Here is a 21979-nt window from a genome sequence, read left to right as displayed (position 1 = left end):
TCTCAAACCCGCAACCTGTGTCTGTGCCCTGACGGGGAACCTAACCGGTGACCTTTCGGTACACCAAGACAAGGCCCAGCCCACGGAGCCACCCTGGCCAGGACGTGGTTTGGTGTTTAACGTGAAAGTCACATGTGAGCTTCTTAGCATGGGCCTGGCCATTCCATGTTCGTCACATTCCTTTCCTCGAACGCTGGACGACAGACCTACGGATGCGCAGGGGCACGCCAGGTCGCTGGGGCGGCGAGGTCTCTGGGTGTGCCTGTACAGACACCTGCCCAAATAAATGAGAGCCACGGCTTTGATCCTGGCCAACGCCGTCACCAGAAAAAGAAATCCGCACGGGACACTGTTGTGCAAGTGGGGACACGGGTCAAGGTTTGTTTGTACACGTGCCGAGCCTTGACATTCAAATAAAACGCCCGACAGGTAGACACGGAGTCCTGGGGATGGAAATGACCAAAGGCCACAGCAGGTAAAACATGGCCAGTGCTGAGAGGATCAAGTCACCTGCCGAGAAAACGCTGACTGGGGACAACCCCAGGGGACAGTTCAGAGTTGGTGAACCCCCGTCCCTGCTCTGTTTGTTTGTGGAGGACAGGAGCGACAGTCCCTCACTCTCTCTCTCTGGGTCAGTCCTTCTCGGGCGGCCATGCAGTTGATCCCTAGCTACACACTCAAGGGATCTTGTTGTTGCTGGTATGATTGTTTCCTGCCTTCTCCCCAACCATATTCCGCAAAGAAGTTCATCACAAATGTGCACTCTAGGGAGAAGTCATGGGCGTTCATGGTGAAGGCTGCTAGGACTTTGCCAATGTCTGAATGGTACACTGTATTATTAACTCAGTGCTACCGTTCCCTGCTATCGATTCCAACACACCCAAGAACTGGCTGGCCCCGTAATTCAACCAGAAAATGCCTGCACTTTAAATACATCGTCCTGACATAAAACAGACAAACCCATGCACACACAAAGAGCAATGCTCAAAACTGAGTATCGGCCTGGCCGGTGCGGATCAGTTGGTCAAATGTGGTCCCAAGCACCAAAAGGTTGCCGCTTCGACAACGAGTCAGGGCAAAAGGGAAGGAGGGAGGGAGGGAGAGAGGGAGGGAGGGAGGGAAGGAGAAAGGGAGGAAGGGAGGGAGGGAAAGAGGGAGGGAGGAAGGGAGGGAGGGAAGGAGGGAGGGAGGGAGGGAGGGAGGGAGGGAAGGAAGGAAGGAAGGAAGGAAGGAAGGAAGGAAGGAAGGAAGGAAGGAAGGAAGGAAAGAAGGAAAACGTGAATACTTACCCCTGTACTCACAAGCGACAACATAATCCTTTCATTTAAGGCTAATGTTTCTCCTTGTTTCATCTTGATCCTCTTCTTATCTAAGCATTTCATTGCATACCTAGAAACAGAAATACTGTTGAAAAATCCACACCAAAAACACACCCAGACTGATTTCAACAAGACACACCATTCCGGGACAGATCTGGGCAGTGTTTAAAAAAACAAACTGGCACCCAAAAATGCCATGCAAAATAAAGTTTTATTACACGTACTAAGAAAAAAAAATAAACTCCCCTCTGCAGGAGTACACTGCCCCCCTCCTCCTCAGGTGGGGGCTGTGCGTGGGGACCTCCTTCCGAAGAGCCCGGCAGGGAGGGTGTGGGGTGACTTCACGTGAGCCCGGCAGGGAGGGGGGGAGGGTGACTTCACGTGAAGTCCGACAAGCACGACCTCGGTCAAGGGATCAAGACCACCATCAACAGCGATCCGTCACTTTAACGGCAGGTGGCCTTGCTGGGACATGATGGGATGAGAAGGGCATTTCACCTCTGGGTCTTCCTTCCTGAAGCCCACAACCCCCATCCAACTGCGGGAAGAGCATCCGACAAACCTAAATTGAAAGGCCTTCCACCCCAGTTTTTGAGCGTCAGGTGAAACAGCAAATGTGTCTGAAGAGACAGATTGACAGCATGTACTTCTACAGCATCATGCGACTGGCTAGAGATATTCTAAACACCTCAACGAGTGCGGTGAAGGAAAGCTGCTGAGTTTCATTCAGGATCAAAGTCCACCGGGTGAGTGCTGAACGGGGGGACTCTGTTCCGACAATGTGTTATCTCATTTAATTCTGCCACAAGGCCAGCGCTCTTTTTTACCCCTGCTTTACAAACTAGGATATGGAGGCTCAGAGAGGCACAGGCTCGGCCCGAGCCAGAAAGGAAGTGCGGAAGGGAACCTGACCTCGCCGTGGGGCACCAGCGACCCACGCCCGGGATCCCTACACTATCCCGGCTCAGCACGACGCCAGACGTCAGACACCTGGGTGCCCCGCACCGGGTTCACCCTGTGCAGGGTCCCACAGCAGGAAGAAGAGCAATGGGCACAAGTCAGTGAAGGTTAAGTTTCAGCTGCCACATAATAGGAAGCATGCCAGCTGGAGGACCAGGACAGACACGGGCAGAGGCCGAGTGGCAACCCCGTAGGTGATGCGGGGGCACCGGGGGTGGCGGGCACTGAGTTAGGTGACCGCAACTCCTCCGTCTCACACTGACTGATGACTTCCTGCACCACCCTCACAGACTGTCCCGCCTCGCCCACTGCTCTCCCAGGCCTGTCCCTTAACCAGACGTGGAGATCTGGGTCCATCACATCAGACTTGCCCATTCTCTTGTCTTCAAAAACATGTTCACTTAAACTGCTTCCATATTAACATACCTTCCCCACACTTCACAACGCCCCCATTCACTGCCTAGAAGACCCTTATGTCCCACGCGCCCCTGCCTCACATCCACCTCCCACGAGACGAGTGACTGAGATGAGCGATGGGGCCCAGGACCTTGACCCTCGTAGCAGGGCGTCCACCCTCCTCATCGGCACCCAGCTCCTCATCTAGGGGACCCACGCCGCCTGGATGCTACGACGCCCCGAACTGCATGTGCTAAGTCGTGGGTGGGCCTTTGTTTAGAAGAGAATGTCTATTTCTTTCCGAGGCAAACAAGTTCGGGAGCGAGATCACGGGCTTCCAAAAACCCGTGCAGGCATTTCCTTTGGGTGCGAGCACAAAATCGTCTTAACAGTCCCGGGGAAATGTAGAAACGTCAAAAACTTACATTTTTCCAGTGTCCGCTTTCCGGCAACCATAGACTTCTCCAAAGCCTCCTCGTCCGATGATCCTATGTACGCTGAAATCATTCATGGTCAACTGTGAATTCAAAACACGAAATGGGAACGTAACGGCCGCGTAAACATGACGTGGTAAAGGTTTTACCATGCGAGACACACACACGTTACTAACGTGGCCGCTCTGACGTGGGGACCTGCCATTCCCACGACCGACTCCTTGAACAGAGGGGAGCGGCAGGAGGAGGCAGGGCTTTCCAGAACCTCTGCCTGCTCCACCCCCAGAAGGCCCAGCACAGAGGCAGGCGGGAAGGTGACGGGGTGGGAGCCCGGTGCGACGGCTGTGCCCACCTCTCCCATCTTAGACTACATGACACATGCCTTGAAGGCAAGCGTCTGGGACATTTCTAGTCAAGATGCAAAGCCACTTGGGCTACTGTGAAGCCTGAAGCTTGGCAACCACGCGGCCACCCCAGGAACCGCCGCGGTGGAAGAAGAAGCCCGTGTCCAGGGCATCCGCGTCTCCCTGGGAGGGAACCATATGATCAGAAAACCCAGCGGACGCCGGCCATGCGGGGACTCGTGCTGGGCATGTGAGCCTGAAGCAAGACCAAGTGTGAGCAAAGTATATAAAGAGGCTTTATTCATGAGCACTCTTCCTTTTGTCCAGGGTATGTCAGCAAGGCCCTGCTTCAGACGGAGTTTTAACAGCATCCGACGGTGCCAAGGCAGACAGACAATCCTACGGTCATGGGAAGAGGCCCTCGGATACAGCAAAGGCCTACTAGGCAGACCGAGGGTCAGGTTCTTAAAACTTTCCCTACCCGCCCCCCCCCCCCCCCACCGCCTTAAAACATCATGTTTGCAGCCAGGTAGGGGCAGCTGGCCACAGGCTACATGTCTCATCATGTCTGATGCTGAGAGGACACGGGGTAAGTAAGGGGCATGAGCACGCGGACACCAGGCCGGTGGAAGGAGCATGAGCGTAAGGACAATCCACAGCCGATTTAAGGGCTTTTTTAATTCCTTTATTTATTTTTGGCTAATCCTCACCCGAGGTCATTTTCCCATTGATTTTTTAGACAGCGTGGAAGGAGGGGGAGAGACACAGAGAGAAAAACATCGATGTGAGAGAGATACATAGATTGGTTGCCTCCCGCACACGCCTGGACCAGGGCCGGGGATCGAGCCTGCAACCGAGGTACGTGCCCTTGACCGGAATCGAGCCTGGGACCCTTCAGTCCTAGGGCCGACGCTCTGTCTACTGAGCCAAACTGACCAGGAGAGGGATTTTTTTTTTTAATGTGTGGTATTGCCTCATGCTTCTAAATCCTGCCAGGAAATGTGATGGAAAGGAGGTTAAATAAATCAATAAACAAACAAACAAAAAAAAAACTTCTTCCAACAGGACCAGTCAAGTAAAAAAACTCCCCCCAAAAAAATCTAGTTGGTAATTTTTCTCCCCCAACTGCAAGCCTCTGAAGGGAAAGGAGGTAAGAGGCTGCACAAGAAGGATGTTCTCCCGGGGCAGCAGACGGAGGAGGGACTGCCAGGGGAATGAACACAGGTCAGAAAGCAGCCAGTGTTGGAGGACTGCTCTTAGCATTCTCAAAACTAAGACAATTTTTTAAAAAGGTAAAATTTTGGTCTAAAAACGATGTGATCATTTTTATTACATGATTGATGATTGCACCTAATAATAAAGAGAAGAAAGGCAACTTTCCTGGGATGGCAAAAGACAGGGGCACCCGGGAACCACGTTACACAGACGTCTATGTTCACTAGTGTTCCTGAGAAAGGGCCAATTACTGTTTATAATGTCCTTTCTTAAAGAAATAAACACACTCTTATAGTAATATGGAAAAAGAGAATTACGCTCGACCGGTGTGGCTCAGTGGTTGAGTATCAACCTAGGAACTAGGAGGTCACGGTCACGGTTCTTTTCCCGGTCAGGGCACGTGCCTGGGTTGGGGACTCGATCCCCGGTGTGGGGCGTGCAGGAGGTAGCCAATCAATGATCCTCTCTCATCACTGACGTTTCTATCTCTTTCTCCCTCTCCCTTCCTCTCTGGAAGCAATAAAAATATATTTTTAAAAAAAGAGAGAGAACGAAAATTCAACTTGTTTGCAGCTGGGATGGGAGGGCGGCTCTGTCGTACACGGAGCTGTGAGGACATCTGCTCGGGCGGGGTGTCACCCTTGGGAGCAGGCTCAAGAAGCAAGTATTTTCTCACGAAGGGAAGCCAGAGGGCGTTTTTAATTTTAAAAAGGAAATAAAAAGATGATACTCACATGGATATTTAATTCTACGTTTTTCCACTGACAAAATCGCGTGAACTTGTCACTGAAAGAGAAGACAAAGAAGGACCGGAAAGTTAAATATCAAACTAACCGCATTTAGAGAACAACGTGAGGAGGTGAATGAGAGCCGCATGACGGGTTTTACTTCTCCAATAGAGTTCGTTTTCTTAAACGTCTTTGCACGGCGCATCCACCTTTGGGCCTTATCTCGCGGCTCACGTGAAAGGCATCGTGATTTCCTGTCATTATGCTACAAGGACACCTTCATCGGAACCATCAGTGATCGACAGAAGGATAACACAAGCCCACAGAATCAAAGTTTAATCATACATTGGTTTAACCGGACATATCGAAAATGATCCTTTCAACATGCAGTCAGCATAAATGAACGAGGAAGTCTGCGTTCTTGTTTTCCTATTAAGTCTCTGATACCTGGTGTGCATTTTGCACTTCCAGCCCGTGTTTAACTCAGACCAGTCGCGTTTCCAGGGCGCAGTGGCCACCTATGGCTAATGACTACCGTCCTGCACAGGGCGGCGCTACGTGACCGAAAGAACTACCGCTGACGAATCATTGTAAGAGCAACAAACACTCCGACGGGCCAGGCTCTAAAGCAGGGGTCCTCAAACTACGGCCCGCGGGCCACATGCAGCCCGCCGAGGACGTTTATCCGGCCCGCCGGGTGCCGCTGCCTGTCCTGCTTAGCAGCCGATCGTCCCGGGCCCACAGTGCACATAGGAATTTGTTCATAGTTTTTTTTTTTTTTAACTATAGTCCGGCCCTCCAACGGTCTGAGGGACAGTGAACTGGCCCCGTTTAAAAAGTTTGAGGACCCCTGAAGGCTCGTTGACTCAACCCAGCAACTCTCTGGGCAGGGACTATGCAGATACCCACTTTACAGCCGAGACCAAGGCTTGCCCAAGGTCGCACCGTGAGAGAATGGGTGGGGCAGGATTTGAACCCAGACTAAGTACTGCCTCTCGAAGACACAGACGGTGTAGCAGAGGCACCCACAGACTAGACCCGGAAGATGCCGTGGGCCATAGTGTGGGCGTGTGCTCTCACAATGCACTCAACTGCTGGCTGAGGGCTCTTATGCCCACGAAGTAAGAAAGAAAATATCTATTTAATAAATACATTATTTTGATTCCTTTTTTGTTACTGAGCAAAGAACATTCTTGCTGACTGCTGGGCTCATCTAGCCCCTGCTATGATTTCTTAGACACAAGCAGAGTACTCAGGGTTCTTTGAGTGAATGAAGGAATGAAGGAATGAAGGAATAAAGGAAAGGAAGAAACGGCGGGGGGGGAGGGAGACAGAAAAGGCACAAGGGGGCGTCTCATAAAGTACAAGTTATAGGCATTATCATATCAGCATTATAATAACATGCTGCAAGGCATCCAAATATCCCATTTCTCTGGGGTTCTCATCTAATACGCCTTCTAAGGACCTTTTAAAAGTATTTCTGAGGCTAATAAATTGGGAATCAAAAGCGTCGTGTAATTACACAGCATCTTTTTACAATGAATCTAAAAGGACTTTTAAGGAGCGTTTCCTTGATCCTCCTAACATCTCTATGAGGTTGGTAAAACAACACTGTATTTTGAGATTTCAAACCGTTTTTATTTAAGTATGGGGAGAGCAAAGAGCAAAACCACACTGGGCGTGCTCTGCATTTATAAATCGATGGCTTGCCGTGAAGTTCACGTGGCGGGCTGGGCTCACTCACACTGTTTTCTCACACTGGAGTCCAGAGCTGGCACAGGGCGGGGGGTGGGGGGTGAGTTAGCACATTACAAACTAGCAAAGGCCGGGGCGGGTCGACAGCCCGGGAGAGAGAGGTGCCTGCGGGCCCAGGGGGAGCGAGGGTGGCAGAGTGGCTTCCACTCTGGCCCCTGACTAGGGCTGGAGATGCTGAGCAGCTGAAGCTCGCTGCACACGGCTCACAGGCCTCATCCCCGCAGCCAGCCCCGCCTGGGACTGGGCCCCGTGTCCCCACTGGGCCTCGGGAGAGGGCGGGAAGATGAGGAGAAGGCGGGAAGATGAGCCGTCGCCCTGCTGAAGGCTCCCCTTTAGCATCGCCCTGCAGGGAAACGGCCGGGCCTGGGGACCAGCGAGGCGCGGGATCTATTGGTGGGATGTCCGTGCTTTTCAAAACCAACTTGAAATGCCTGGTCTGAGATGGATTTTTTTAAAATACTTATCTGAGAATGTATTAACAGAAAAAAGCACCCCAAAAGGTATAGCAATAAACTAACTGACTTTAAAAATAACGCATTTATACAAAGTAGTAAATGGTTCAGGAAATCCAGAATTTCTAAATGCTTGCCTGAAATGCAGTCAGAGTGCCTGATTCAGTAGGATTTTGAAAACCAAATGCAGGTTGAGCCTCTTCCCCAATTGAAATGATCACCCCCCATCTCTCCCCTGCACCCCAAGGATCCCAGAGCAGCTGAGCTGACCCCGAGGTGAGAAAGGTCAGACCTGAGAACACACGGCCCTGAGCCAGGGAGACGGCTCTGAGCCGGCACCCCATCCCCTCCGTCTGCTGCTGCTGCTGCTGCTGCTTTCTGGCCAAGTTCCTGCTTCCACTCAGAACAGTGTAATCATTTGTATGCATATTCGTTTCCCAAAGTCTTGACTCCGCTCCAGGGTAAAATTATCCCTTGAACTCCAGTGGAACCACAACACAAGCCTGTTTCTTTTCTAGATCCCTGGAACATGTGGAGAGCGGCGCTGCCATGGAGCAGCATTTGTTCTTAAAGGGCAATCACGGCCCAGCTGCAGGCGGCCCAGCAGCGGGCACATCATCACGGTGATTGTCTGGATCGCAGCCGGGTGTGCGGAGAAAGGCACAGCCAGAGCGCGGGGGGATGCGGGTTAGAAAGCCCGACTCGCGGGGTGCGTGACCACAGACAAACATACTCCCCACACGGAGGATCTGGCTGCCTGGAGCTGAGCGCTTTAGAGACGCCACTGAAACGTGTCAGAACCGTGTGTGGCAGACATGCGCTTCTATAGCTCAAGGAACCCAAAGGGACATAGCTCGTAGGTATGTTAATGATACAAACGATCACAGACATAACTTGCCTATACCCGTCGAATTCTATCAGAATCAGGCACGAGCTTGTCCCACTTTGGGGGACATGATTTCAAAGACCAAACAAATGAGTTAGACGAGGAAAGCCGTGTGCTTGCATTAGGAAAGGCGTCCCAATAAGAAGCTTTTAGAGTCGAGGTTCTCCAGCCTCTTTAAATTTTAGGCCACTTCGAGGCTGAAGAGCCAACCGTCGCAAGGGGGTGGGGGGAGTTCTTACGAAGTACAAGTTAAGTTTTTATTTTATTTTGTCCCCTCCTGGCAAATCGTAATTATAATGTGAAGTACCAAGGAAATAGGCTAACACAAAGCCTGGCACATAGTACATGGTCAATAAATACGTGGTGAATGAATAAATTAACATACACTTTAAGGACAGCATTTATTGGGTTAAGTGGGGTACACCTACACAGTACAAGATTTTATATATATATGTGTGTGTGTGTATATATATATACACACACACACATATATATATACATATATATAATTGTAATATAATGTTATATGTCAAATATCACAATAAAAGATTTTATATATGTGTATATATGTACACACACACACACACACACACACACATATATGGAGAGTTTCATACCTTTCCATAAATTTTTGAAAAATGTTGCCTCGAAGACTTTCACAGATTTCTTCTATGTATGGCTGAAAGGAGAGAAATTCTGTTTGGGGCACATGCGGGAGACAATCAGTCGATCTGTCTCTCTCACATCAATGTTTCTTTCTCTTCCCCTTTCTCCCTCCCTCCCTTCCACGTTCTCTAAAATCAGTAGAAAAAAAATCCTCAGGTGAGGATTAACCACAACACCAAGAAGAGTACATTTCAACGAGGAGACAAGCAATGTTGAACTTCAGCTGCTCCAGATAACAGCAGCCTGACACGTCAGGTCCTCCCTCCACCACCTACACACACGGGAAGAAAATGCCGCCACGTCCAACTGCTACGCATTGCGAATGCGTTCGCCTCACCTGGAAGAGCGCGGACGTCACTTGTTTCTTGGACAGACGATATTGCACATGGTCTACAGCTTGCTTCGAGAATGGCTTTCAAAAATCAAAAACAACATTGTTTTCAACCATTATAAACCATAACCAACCTCTGTGATCTAACAGCACAACGCAAATTTAACCCAACATTTATTAATCAGTAACCTAGAAACATAGCTAAGTACATTATATCAACGTGCATTCGTTAAAAAAGATCTGAACAAATGTGTTCCTCTGGGCTCCCAGGATTCTTAGACACCACGCTGGGAAAAATGATGTGCGTGGGGGTAGCTGGCTGATATATAATCCCACAAGAATTCAAGATCCCTGTGAGAAACAGAAGTTTAGAGAATCTTCCTTTATCATCAGCTTATGAACTGAAAATATCCCTCTATTAGCTGATAATGGGGTCCTAAAAATGTGCAATTGCTATGAAATTGAATTTTCTATATAAGAGAAAATGAATGCGTGCAAGCAGCCTAAGAATTAAATGCCAGGATGGCAAACGGATCCAGGGCGGTGAAAGGCTCTAGTTCACGGGAAAGCCCTGCCGTAGCCACAGCAGAAGGAACTGCTTCTAAAAAAATAAACTTACTGCATGACAAGGATTACAAGCTCTGTCCCCCCCTCCACCCCAAACTTCAAACTATGTCTTCTTCAATAACGCACAGTAAGAAGCAATGTGGGTGGGTGGAAGGTAATCAACCAAGGACCTTATATGCATACTAGTGGCCTGGTGCATGAAATTCGTGCATGGGGGGGGGGGTTCCCTCAGTCCATCCTGCACCCTCTCCAATCGGAGGGGACTGGGGGACTCGGGTGATATGCGCACCGTACGCCTAATGCCACCCTTCCTTCCCGCCACCCCCCGCCCCCCGTGGGGCTGAGGGGACTGGGCGCCATTTTATGAGGGTGTGATGGTCAATTAGCATATTCCCTCTTTATTATATAGTATATGCATGGGCCATGGACACAGACAATGGGGCGGTGAGGGCCTGGGGTGGGCTGGAGGGGGTCAATGGGTGACACATGTAATACTTTCAACAATAAAGACTTAAAAAAAAGAAAGGCTTTAGGCCCGGCTGGTGTGGCTCAGTAGCTGAGCATCAATCTATGAACCAGGAGGTCACAGTTTGATTCCCAGTCAGAGCTCATGCCCGGGTTGTGGGCTTGATCCCCAGTGGGGGGCGTGCAGGAGGCAGCTGATCAATGATTCTCTCTCATCATTGATGTTTCTATCTCTCGCTCCCTCTCCCTTCCTCTCTGAAATCAATAAAAATATATTAAAAACAACAACAGTCTTAATGTAGAGAGATTACATGGCAAATTTTTATTACTAATTTTTCCACTCACACCTGGTGGAATAATTTCCTAGGAACCTAGTTTATTCGAATGACCAAATTAAACTGCTTATCTGATTTATAAGAAAAAGAATTTCAACCATTATTTAACAATTAATGAACACAATTAATAAATTACAATCCTCCATATAAATCCAAAGAAGCCATTTAAGACTTATATTTACCAATATCTCATCAGTCTCATTGCAAAAGTATAACTACATTAAAATAATAAGCTTAATTTCCTTGAGAAAGTCTAGAATTGAGGCTACCCTTTTCTTCCATTGCTCCGAATTCGCTACTGTACTTCATCAATTTTTGCAGTGAAAGCATTTGCTTCTTGGAAATATATATATATCAAGAGTATATGGAGCCCTGGCCAGAGTGGCTTAGTTGGTTGAGCGTCATGCCGTGCGCCAAGTGGTCGCTGGTTCGATTCCCAATCAGGGCACATGCACGGGTTGCACGCAGGAGGCAGCCCATTGATGTTACCCTCTCACATCAATGTTTCTCTCTCTCTCTCTCCCCGCCCCCCCAAAATCAGTAATAAAAAGAGGATGTGCAGCAGTGGACGCTGTGTCGGGATCATCAGGAAAGAAACCACAGAGCAGAAGGAACGGGTTCCATCCTGGACGCATCTCACTTGGTCTGTGAACGCCTTCCTCCTGTCTGACTTTCCTTCTGGGCACCCTGCAGGCTGCCACGTGACGCTCCACGCGGCAGTGACAGAACCAAAGGAAACACTCACATGCGAACAAGACAGCAGCTCCTTCATGATGTAGGTGTCATAAATCTGTCGACTTCTACTAAGGCGGTCTTCCTCGTTATCCAGCTTTTCATATTCTTTTATCTAGATTGCAAAAAGTTATCGTTGTGAGGCGTGTCTCCCTAGAAACCGACTTTGTTAACAGACATTCCTAGGCTTGGCGAGACCAGGCAAGTTATGGAACGGGGCTTATTCCACGGGACACAACTGCCCCTCAGGTCGTCGGAATGAAGTTGGGATAATTAAAGTCAACGGGAAACCCACAAATGGGATGTTTCCAATGATGAAGCTCTTCACTGACATTTAGAAACGCAGTATTGGGAAACAAATGCTGCCATGGTTACAATTATCTTACACTCGCCCAGCCACGGGCCACTCCTGCTTGCCAATTCTCCTTTCCAAAGCCCGAGCAAGTTCCATCTGGCTGAAATTCAGGCCTAAGAGTTATGAGGTCGTTCTTGCTCAATGACAGCATTGCAAAACTAACAGGAGAAAAGGCATAGATCTTGTCAGGGTTCCTTAAGGAGAGAATTTTTTTAAATCAACTCAGTATTTTGGGAAAGCGTGAGCCGTGGATGAAAGCACTGGAACCTCCCCTGCACTATTAAAGAGTTAACAGAAAGATCATCCCCAAATGGCACACTTGCTAACTTAGGGACGGTCACCGGACCAGTGTTGAGAGGGGCCCAAAAATAAAATGTGCTTTAGAAACAGGTGCCTTACGCGGAAGTAGCCCCGGTCATTCTAACCTGATAACGGAAGCTCCTAGGTCAGAGAAGTGGTGGTTTTTTTTTTTTTATTATTTATTTACTCACAGAAACACTTTAAATCCAAAAGACAGAGAGAGTGAAAACACAGATGGCATGCGGGGCTGGGAGGAGGCGAGCAGAGATCCCCACTGTAACGACTAATTACAGGCCGTCCTCGGGTTACGTTGGACTTGACGTACGTCGTTTCGTGGTTATGTCGCCATCTCCCATTTATTTATAAAAAAAAAAAAGTTCCGCCCTAACCGGTTTGGCTCAGTGGATAGAGCGTCGGCCTGCGGACTGAAGGGTCCCAGGTTCGATTCCGGTCAAGGGCATGTACCTTGGTTGCGGGCACATCCCCAGTAGAGGGTGTGTAGGAGGCGGCTGATTGATGTTTCTCTCTCATCGATGTTTCTAACTCTCTATCCCTCTCCCTTCCTCTGTAAAAAATCAATAAAAAAAAAAAAAAAAAAGTTCCGTCATTTCGATGTATGTACACATGTGCTTTATGTTTTTTATTATTTACTGTATTTACCACAAGTAAAGGTCAGGAATTGTTATCTTTCTTTTAAACTTTGTTTACTGTTTCACGTCATCACTGCTGTGTGTGTGCTCCATGTGAGTGACGTAGGCGCTTATGTAGGTGGGTTCTGACTTACAGCGAAAATCGCGTTACGTGGCGCGGTCGGAACGGATCTCCGACGGAACCCGAGGACCTACTGTACTGTGTGTGACTTTTTAAGGGGGGAAGGGGAAGTGTTTCCCCAGGTAGCCAGTCGCTCCACTGACTTCCATAGTCTCTGAATGCTCTTTATTCTCGGATAGTAAGAGGCGAGGCTAACTCCTCCCACAGGAGAGTACAAATCAATGGAAAGAAGCGTGACCTGTTTCCTATATTGTCAGGGTTGGACAGGTCTGAAGTCAAAATCAGTCAATCCTGTAAGAATGTCTGATAAAGATAAGGGCAGAGAGAGGGGTGTGTGAAAGGCTGGGGTCCCTCCGAGGCCACTGAGAAGCGACTGGGGTCGTCTACAATGGCCTGAAGCGCCCTCAGGGTTACACGGGAAGGCGGCGCTCCGCAGACCTGTCACGGAGTCTTCTTGGAACAGAGACTAAAATCTGCCACAAAGGCGGGCAGGCAGGCGGGCGGGGGTAGGCCCGGGCCCCATCCCAGAGGGAAAGGCTGGCTGTCTTAATGAAGACGTAATCCAGCAATAACCAAAGGGCCTGGGCCCACCATCCCAGCTTCACTCGGCAGGGCCAGTCTCAAGGGTCAAACATCAGGCCAGAGGCGACCAGGGCCGCTGCCAGGCACGGACACCAGACACCGGCACCAGAAGCAGAGTCAGGAAATAAACGCAGGCTTCTGGTTGGGGTTAGGGTGCCTTCTGCTGTTCTGTTCGGGGCGGGCGAACGCCAGGATGCTAGGATACCACGGGGAGCCCGCCGGTGAACCGAAGGCCAATGTTTCTGCCTAAACATCTGAGCAAATTCCAAGAATGATAAGCCTTCACGGATTATTATCCTCGAAAACAAGTGGGATGACACCTCAGTCTGTTTCCAGGGGCCCTTTAAAGCAGGTGACACCTGGTTCCACGGATGCCGGTTCCACGGAAGCTTGGCAAGAGCTTGGAATAACCCAGCTACGCCGAACAGTCTCGTGTCCTGGGCAGATGACATCTGAACCACGACACTGCCTTTGCTAAGAGCCTTGTGCTCCACAGACTTCAACTTGAACAACAGGAAAGGAAACCCTTAGGAGGCAAGGTCAGAGCCTCGAGCACCTGTGGCTGTAATTGGAGCTTTGCGATTCTCAGTGAGACCACGAATTAGAGATCGTGCGGTCAACTCGCAGTTAGCTCTAGACAGCACGTCCGTACGGCAGCACCACACAGAAGATGCCGCCTCGGATTCTGGCAGCTGGGTTGTCCTGGTAACCCGAGCAGGCAGACGCCCGAGTTCAAGGTGCAAAGAGCCCCGGACAGCAGAACAGAAGCATCGTCATCCGTGATGAACATGCACTGATCACGTGTCCCCTTCTGCTTTGGTGGCTACAACGCTCACGGCCTGAACACCCCAGCAGCCTGAACACCCAGGACCCCAAGAGCAAGCGCTTCTGGTCTGCGGCCGGCGTGGTCTCCACTTTCTCGCCTCCGGCTGCTCCACGGCCATCCCAGTGGGATGGCCCAGCACCATCGCGAACGGCCTCTATTCGCCTAGTCAGGGCATGGTGCTGGGGCAACGCCCTTCACCCTTAATGTTCTCCTCAGGCAAAATCACATCCTGCCTACCCCAGACACACTGGCTCTTCCCTCCTCCTCGTTATCACAAAAGTGCGAAAATCATACTCCTAGTACAGGGGTGGGCAAACTTTTTGATTCAAGGGCGACAGTGGGTTCTTAAACTGGACCGAGGGCCGGAACAAAAGCATGGATGGAGTGTTTGTGTGAACTAATATAAATTCAAAGTAAAGGAGCGGAGGGGAGAGCAAGAGAACCCTCCGCTCTTTCGGCTCCGCGGGCCGGATAGAACAGCCGAAAAGGCCGGATCCGGCCCGCGGGCCGTAGTTTGCCCACGGCTGGACTAGTAGCTTACACCAAAAAGGAATAGTCATCATGGATTCTGCTCTTTGGCTCGCACCCCTGTCCCCACCCCCCACCCCCGAAATCCAATTCATCAGCCAATCATGCTGGCTTTATATTCAAAATATATCACAAACCCAGGCTACGCTTCAGATAACAGTCAACTAACTGCTAACAGAGCAATCCTCCTGGCGGGCGGGGGGGGGGGGGGGTGGGGGGGGGGAAGAGGAGGGGAAGGGGACACACCTATAATGCCCAACTACTGCCACTCTGACCTAATTGATATTTCTGGACTATTCACCTTAAATTTCCCATGGGCTTTAGCATAAAATCTAAATCTGTTACTCTGGCCCCCAACCCATGTCTCTGGACTGATCGCACGCTACCCCACCCCTCTCACCCATTACACACTAATCTTTCAGTTCCTCAAGCACGCCAAGGTCTTTCCCACCACATTAGGGGCTCCATCTTAGCCATGACTTCAGCCTAAAAGGGTCTCCCCACCCCCACCCTGTTCCCACCTTCAAAAGACTAGCTTCCCTGTCATTCAAGGCTCGGTTCAGATGCCACCGCCTCGGAGCCCGGCTGTGACCCGGCACTCTCCCGTGGCCACCCAGTCCCCGGGCCGTCAGCTGGGAGCCTGTTCTGAGTCACTGTGTGACGGTTATGACTTCCTGATACACCGCCTGTGTGTGGAATCTGTTGTGGGTCACTGCATACGGCAGTTATTACTTCCTGATGCATTTCCTGTTTATTACTTGTTTATTGTCTGTTTCTCTCAACAAAAATAGAAGCGAAATAATAGCAAGCACTTTGCCTGTCTTGTTCATCCCACCGATGCCTCCCGGCACTGGGGTCTGAGAACTACTGGGTTGAATGAGTGCAGAAATTTCTAGACAGTAACTTTATCTCTGATCTTCTATTTCTTTTCTTTTTTTTTCTATTTATTTTCTGTTGCCTGTGATTTATTTCTAGATCTAGGTATCAAATCCACATTTTTCTAAGCTGCCTCCAACTCTAACTGGAAAAAACAAGCGTATAACCCGGCACACTGAGCAGTGGCCACACGTCAAGTAACATTCCGGTGTCACATTCACACACGACGACCTTCAGAGACAGGGACCGCCATCACAGACATTCTTAGCTATGGAAACCCGGGTGGAGCCTGGCCGGCGTGGCTCAGGGGTTGAGCGTCAAACCATGAACCAAGAAGTCACTGGTGGATTCCCAGCCAGGGCATGTGCCGGGGTTGCAGCTCGATCCCCAGTGGGGGGCGGCAGGAGGCAGCCAATCAATGATTCTCTCTCATCACTGATGTTTCTCTCTCTCTCTCCCTCTCCCTTCCTTTCTCTGAAATTAATAAAAACTTTATTTTTTATTTTATTTTATTTTTTTTTAAAGAGAGAGACTGAGCTGAGATTGGTCTGAGTTGCCATTTTTGTAGGACTCGGTCTGCCTCTTGCTTGCCCCAGTCCCTAAGGCAGGCGTCCTCAAACTACGGCCCGCGGGCCACATGCGGCCCGCCGAGGACATTGATCCGGCCCGCCGGGTGCCGCTGCCTGTCCTGCTTAGCAGCCGACTCGTCCCGGGCCCGCAGTGCGCACAGGAATTTGTTCATAGTTTTTTTTTCTTAAACTATAGTCCGGCCCTCCAACGGTCTGAGGGACGGTGAACTGGCCCCCTGTTTAAAAAGTTTGAGGACCCCTGCCTAAGGTCTGGCTCTCCGTGGAGCTCACTGAAATCCCTTCTGCCTCTCAGGGGTTTGCAGAACAGCGCTCTGCCTCCTGTCCCACTCACGTCCAAACCTGGCCTCTGTCTTGAGAGGAGACTCACCACAGGTTTGGGGCTCCTCCAGTCCCACCCGTTTTTCACTTTCGCCCCAGAAACCTCTTCTGGCTCTTTTCCCCCCAGAAGCAGCTTTCTGCCAAGGGCCGAGCCTGGACTCTGTTAGGCCCAGAACCAACGGCTGACCCAGGGGATAAGTAGCTACGGCTCCTCAGTGTCAACAGAACACTCCCTGTGGGCTTGCGCCTCTTGCCCGTCTGGTTTCAGATTCTTGCCCACAGCAGGGCTTCATTTCAATGTAGCCCGGCACGGCTGTGGGAGACTTCAATGTGTCTCCCAGAAGCTTTCAACCAACCCATCGCTTCAGCTCCCCTCCACCCGCTTCCACCAAGTCTCCCGTGGGTCACTCCAGCGATGTGTAACCACAAAACTTTGCCAGTTTCTCTTCCACCCAGTAGTGGCCCCCGGCATCAGCTTGTGTGTCCAGAATCCGCGAGCTTCTGCGGAAAACGAAATGGCTGGGAATCCTCGGGGCACCTCGGAATGAGCCTCCCTGCTCTGGAGTTTTAGCCCCACTATTCCTCACTACTTCTGCAGCACCCCGGAGCCTTTGCCAATAGGATTCGTACAGATGTCAGCATCGCTAATAAACCACGTATCTTACCCTATACTACTCAGTTCGTTCCGTGGGTTTCTAAACATCTGTAAGATACTCGAGTCGTCGTAATGTTTTCCAAAGTACAGTTTAAATGTGCTTTTGAAATAAAAGCATCGGTAAAACAGTTACTTCTTACCTCTTCATAAAACTTCACCTGAGGTACAGCTTCATTAATTTCATTCAAACAAAAATCTTTAAATAGCAAGAAACCTAAAGGAAAAGAATAAAAAATTTCAGGGTGGGCAATCAATGGAAATCCTACCCCACAGGGTCTTTTCAAAGTCACGTGTTTATACTTTAACTTCGTCCTCCCCGACCTTGAAAAGAGTAAAAACACAGACTCCAAGAGGCTAATTACACCCTGGAGGGAAATACTCCAGGGAAAGTACGAGTACCCCATACCTGCCTCCTGGCTTTGGGGTTCCGTCTGTACTGGCCACCCCCCACCCCCCCACTTTTTACAAACACATGCTCAGCAGTGCCAGTGGTCCCCACCACCTAGAGCCACTGGTCACTACAGGGAGCGGAAGAATGAGTACAGAAACGAGAGATGCGGGGAGCATGGGTCATCACGGAGCTGATAAACACTCTGTTCTCAGAAACAGGACAAAACTCCCTGAAAAGACAGAAGGACTTTCACAACCTTTCTAGCCTTTTTCTCTCACCCCTTACTACACCTCGGCGTCCCCACCAAGTTCCTCCTGGCAGAGCGGGTAACCCAGCCCCAAATCATCCTTTGCTCCTTCACAGCTCGATGCTCCCCAGCTTTAAAGGGTCAGCGCTGTGTGGCCAGAACACTACCTCCATCGCACAGTGCCTGGGACACAGCTGGAGGTCAATACGTATTTGTTGAATGAATGTTTACTTACATAACCTTTCCAACATGCCTCTCTCAAAGTACTTAGAACACCCTAATTATCTGATTGATGTCCCCCACCCCACTTGCAAACCTAGTGCTGAGCTTAATGCCCATCACACAGTCAAGCTTACGTGAATGAATGAAGTTGAATAGGACAGTAAAAAACAATTAAAACGTCAAAATAATTAAAGAATTGCCAGAAGAGCCCTAGCTGGGTTGCTCAGTGGTTAGAGCATAGGCTCTCAGACTAAAGGGTCTCGGGTTCGATTCCAGTCAAGGGCGAGTACCTCGGTTGCAGGCTAGATCCCCAGCCCCTGTCAGAGCACCTACGGGAGGCGACCAATGGATGTGTCTCTCACGTCGCTGTTTCTCTCTGCCTCTCCACCTCTCTTCCACCCTCTCTAAAAATCCATGGAAAAATATCCTCGGGTGAGGATGAACAACAACAACAAAAGAGAATTGCTGGAAGAAACCTAAGTCACAGGAGGGAACTGAGGAAGGACTCACAAAAAGTATAAACTGTAGGGAGAAGGGAGACCAGAGTCCCCCAGGTAAAAAGAACGAGACAAAGGGAACGCCTTTGACAGGGTTTTCATTAAAGTTAGAGTCATGGAACTCGAATTTGCCTGATGCTGCTCTCTAAGTCCCCCTCCCTAGTTCCAGGAGTGTGACCTTTGAAAATGGTAAATGGCCATTCGCTGGAGCTGAAAGAAAAGTATTAGGACCGCTGAGTGAGTCAGCAAGGCCGGCCTCGCCAGGGCTGGAGGCAGAGCGGCAGCAGGAACTCAGCCACACTCATCTGGCCCAGGTACTGAGGTGAGGCTGGCACGGGGCGGAGGTGGGAAATTCAGGCAGCAGACAAGCAGGAAGAGGTGAAGAGGGGCATCTCTACCTCTCTGTGTCATCGGTGGGGTACTTCTGTGGAAGTGGGCTTCTTGGGGTGCCACTGAGGAAGATGGGGGAGACGGGAGTTGAATGAATGACCATCCCACTTAAAATGTTCTTAGCTGCTTCTTTAATGCAATTTTTCCACTTGTCAACGGCAGGATGAGCCAGAGAACTACCCAAGTGTGTTTTCTAGAATTGTTATTGTATTCTACTTTCTCCAACACCAAACTGAATCTGTCCTCAGGGTTTCTAAGTTGCTACCCCCCACTTCCTCCAGCAGCTTCCCCTGCATCGTATGCACCTTCAGAGCTCAGCTCCGATGCCCTGAGGCCTTCTATGATTCTCATTTTCATTCTCCCTTTCATGTCTCCCCATGCCCTCTCACAAACACAAACGCGCGCACACGCACACAAACACACTTGGTTTTTTGCTGATGACCACCAAAACGGGCCCCGTGCGTAAGTTTACCTCTTTGCCGTCTACCGCCCCACTACAGTGTGAGCTGCATGTGGACACGGATTCTTATTCTCTACTACATTTACAGTAACAAGAACACTGCCTGGGGCATGCAGGGAGCTCAGAAGAAAGAACAAAGGCCGGGAGGAGGAAGGTGGAGGGAGGAGAAAGGGGGAAGTAAGAAAAGAAAGAAGTCGGGAAAACAGGAGGGAAGAGGAAAGGGAAGAAGGGAGGGGAAATGAGGAAGATGAGGGAGAAGGGAGTTCAACGAATGAACATCCAACTTGAAATGTTCTTAGCCACTTCTTTAACGCGATGTTTCCACTGTTAGTGTGTCGGATGGGCCGCAGGACTACCGTAACACACTACGGGGCGGAAAAAACCACTGTTTTCCCATAAGCTGGGGCTGGACTTTCTACCACAGCAGCTGTTAACATGGAGCAGCCAGGAGGTATTCCGCCTTTTGGATTAATTCTAGATCATTGTGTTCCAGTCTGAAAGCAATTTACCTGCATGGAGCTTCAATTGCATTAAAAACCAAACAAAACAAAGTACTTCTCAAATCAGAACAAAAGCTAAAGGACAGAAATTGGGAAATAATTTGATTTCTCCAGACTTTAAGGAATAAAGGAGTGTGACCCAACGCCTCTTCCGAGATAACCAGGGATGTGTTTGCCCTGGTTTCCCGACTGGAACCCCTGCAAACTGCATGAATACTGATTAACTTCTCTGTGTGTTTATAACACCCAGCAAAGGCCGACTATCCCAATTTCCCACCACAATATTTTTCAAAAATTAGTAGGAAGAACGGTGTTGCTTTTTATAAAATACCAATGAGAACTTCTAAAAGTGTTAGATAAAAGTGGTAACGATGAGAGATTTGGAAATTAAAACTCCTAAAAAAAATTTAGAACTTATGCACACCCAAAGGCACTGTCAAGAAGATAGACTGCACACAGACTCGGGTAAGATATTATAAAACTGAAATCGGAATAAGGCTTTGTATAAAATTTCTACATACACTGAAAAACTCTTACAAAGAATGTTTACAAGGAAATCATCCGGTTACAGGATGGGCACAAACCCTGGCACACTTCCCAGAGGAAGAGATGTGAATGGCCAACAGGTACCTGAAACAGGCTCAGCGTCACTGGTCCTCAAGCACACGGAAATTAAATCACTTGGAGATAGCGCTGCTCAACGGCCTGAATGGCAGGATTAAAAAGACTGACAACACCAGCTCAGCCGGCGTGGCTCAGTGGTTGAGCGTCAACCTATGAACCAGGAGGTCACGGTTCGATTCCCGGTCAGGGCACGTGCCCGGGTTACTGGCTCGATTCCCAGTGTGGGGCATGTAGGAGGCAGCCGATCAATAATTCTCTCTCATCGTTGATGTTTCTCTCTCTCTCCCTCTCCCTTCCTCTCTGAAATCAATACAAATATATTTAAAAAAAGACTGACAACACCCCCAATGTTGGTGGCCAGAACACTCATTGGCTGAGAAGCATGTACAATGGTTTGGACTCCCCGTGCCTCTGAATCAACAGACGAATAAGGAAGTCACTGTGCTGGTGCGGGTGACTGATCCTAGCTATCCACACAGACATCTGAACATGGGTATTTATAGCAGCCTTCTAGACAACACCCAAAAACTAGAAACAACTCAGATGTTCTTCATTGGCAGACTGCGATGTCCCCTACAACGGAACACTGCTCCACAACGGAAAGGAATGAGTTACGGGTACCAAGCACCATGAGTGAGCTCCAGTGCATGATGCTAAGTGGAAGGAAACAGACGCCCAAGCTCCATACTGAATGGGTCCCCTGACATGCCGTTCTGGAGAAGAAGAAACCATGGCAACAGAAAACAGGTCGGTGGCTGACGGTGTTGGGATACAGGGGACGGTCTAGAAAATTTTGGGAGGTGATGAATTGCTCCAAGTCTAAATTCTGGGGGTGGTTGTACAACATTATGCATTTGTCAAAACTCACAGACCTGTACAACCTAAATGGTACACTTTATTTTTTTATTTATTTATTTATTTATTTATTTTTTTATATATATTTTATTGATTTTTTACAGAAAGGAAGGGAGAGGGATAGAGAGTTAGAAACATCGATGAGAGAGAAACATCGATCAGCTGCCTCCTGCACACCTCCCACTGGGGATGTGCCCGCAACCAAGAAACATGCCCTTGACCGGAATCGAATCCGGGACCCTTCAGTCCGCAGGCCGACGCTCTATCCACTGAGCCAAACCGGTTTCAGCTAAATGGTACACTTTCATGTATTTGAATTAAACCATGAAAGGAGAAACATGAGATTGGGCACAGACAGCTTAGCCACGTACAAGGCTCACAAGATGGTCCTGAATGAATAGTGGCCG

The 21979-nt window shown here is 49.5% G+C and overlaps 1 protein-coding gene across 3 annotated transcripts in view; it reads right to left on the bottom strand.

Moving 5' to 3' along the window:
- The window catches only part of GRK3 (G protein-coupled receptor kinase 3), a 90120-nt gene that overhangs the window by 29827 nt on the left and 38314 nt on the right, over nucleotides 1-21979 (bottom strand). For 2 of the 3 annotated variants that reach the window (XR_013959565.1, XM_080650423.1), the window contains exons 3-9: nucleotides 17527-17600; nucleotides 11599-11700; nucleotides 9493-9567; nucleotides 9107-9168; nucleotides 5403-5454; nucleotides 3101-3192; nucleotides 1290-1389 (exon numbers count right to left, since the gene is read on the bottom strand). Coding sequence is in view for 2 of the 3 variants with exons in the window: in XM_080650423.1 (XP_080506549.1) it covers nucleotides 1290-1389; nucleotides 3101-3192; nucleotides 5403-5454; nucleotides 9107-9168; nucleotides 9493-9567; nucleotides 11599-11700; nucleotides 17527-17600 (557 nt within the window). In the remaining variant the exon portion in view is untranslated. The remainder of the gene's footprint in view (nucleotides 1-1289; nucleotides 1390-3100; nucleotides 3193-5402; nucleotides 5455-9106; nucleotides 9169-9492; nucleotides 9568-11598; nucleotides 11701-17526; nucleotides 17601-21979) is intronic. The other variant, XM_080650424.1, reaches the window with a different exon arrangement.

The sequence above is a fragment of the Plecotus auritus genome (genome assembly GCF_963455305.1).
Source record: "Plecotus auritus genome assembly, chromosome: 13".
NCBI lineage: Eukaryota > Metazoa > Chordata > Mammalia > Chiroptera > Vespertilionidae > Plecotus > Plecotus auritus.
Note: the sequence above shows the minus strand (reverse complement) of the source record. Positions and strands in the feature narration are given on the sequence as shown.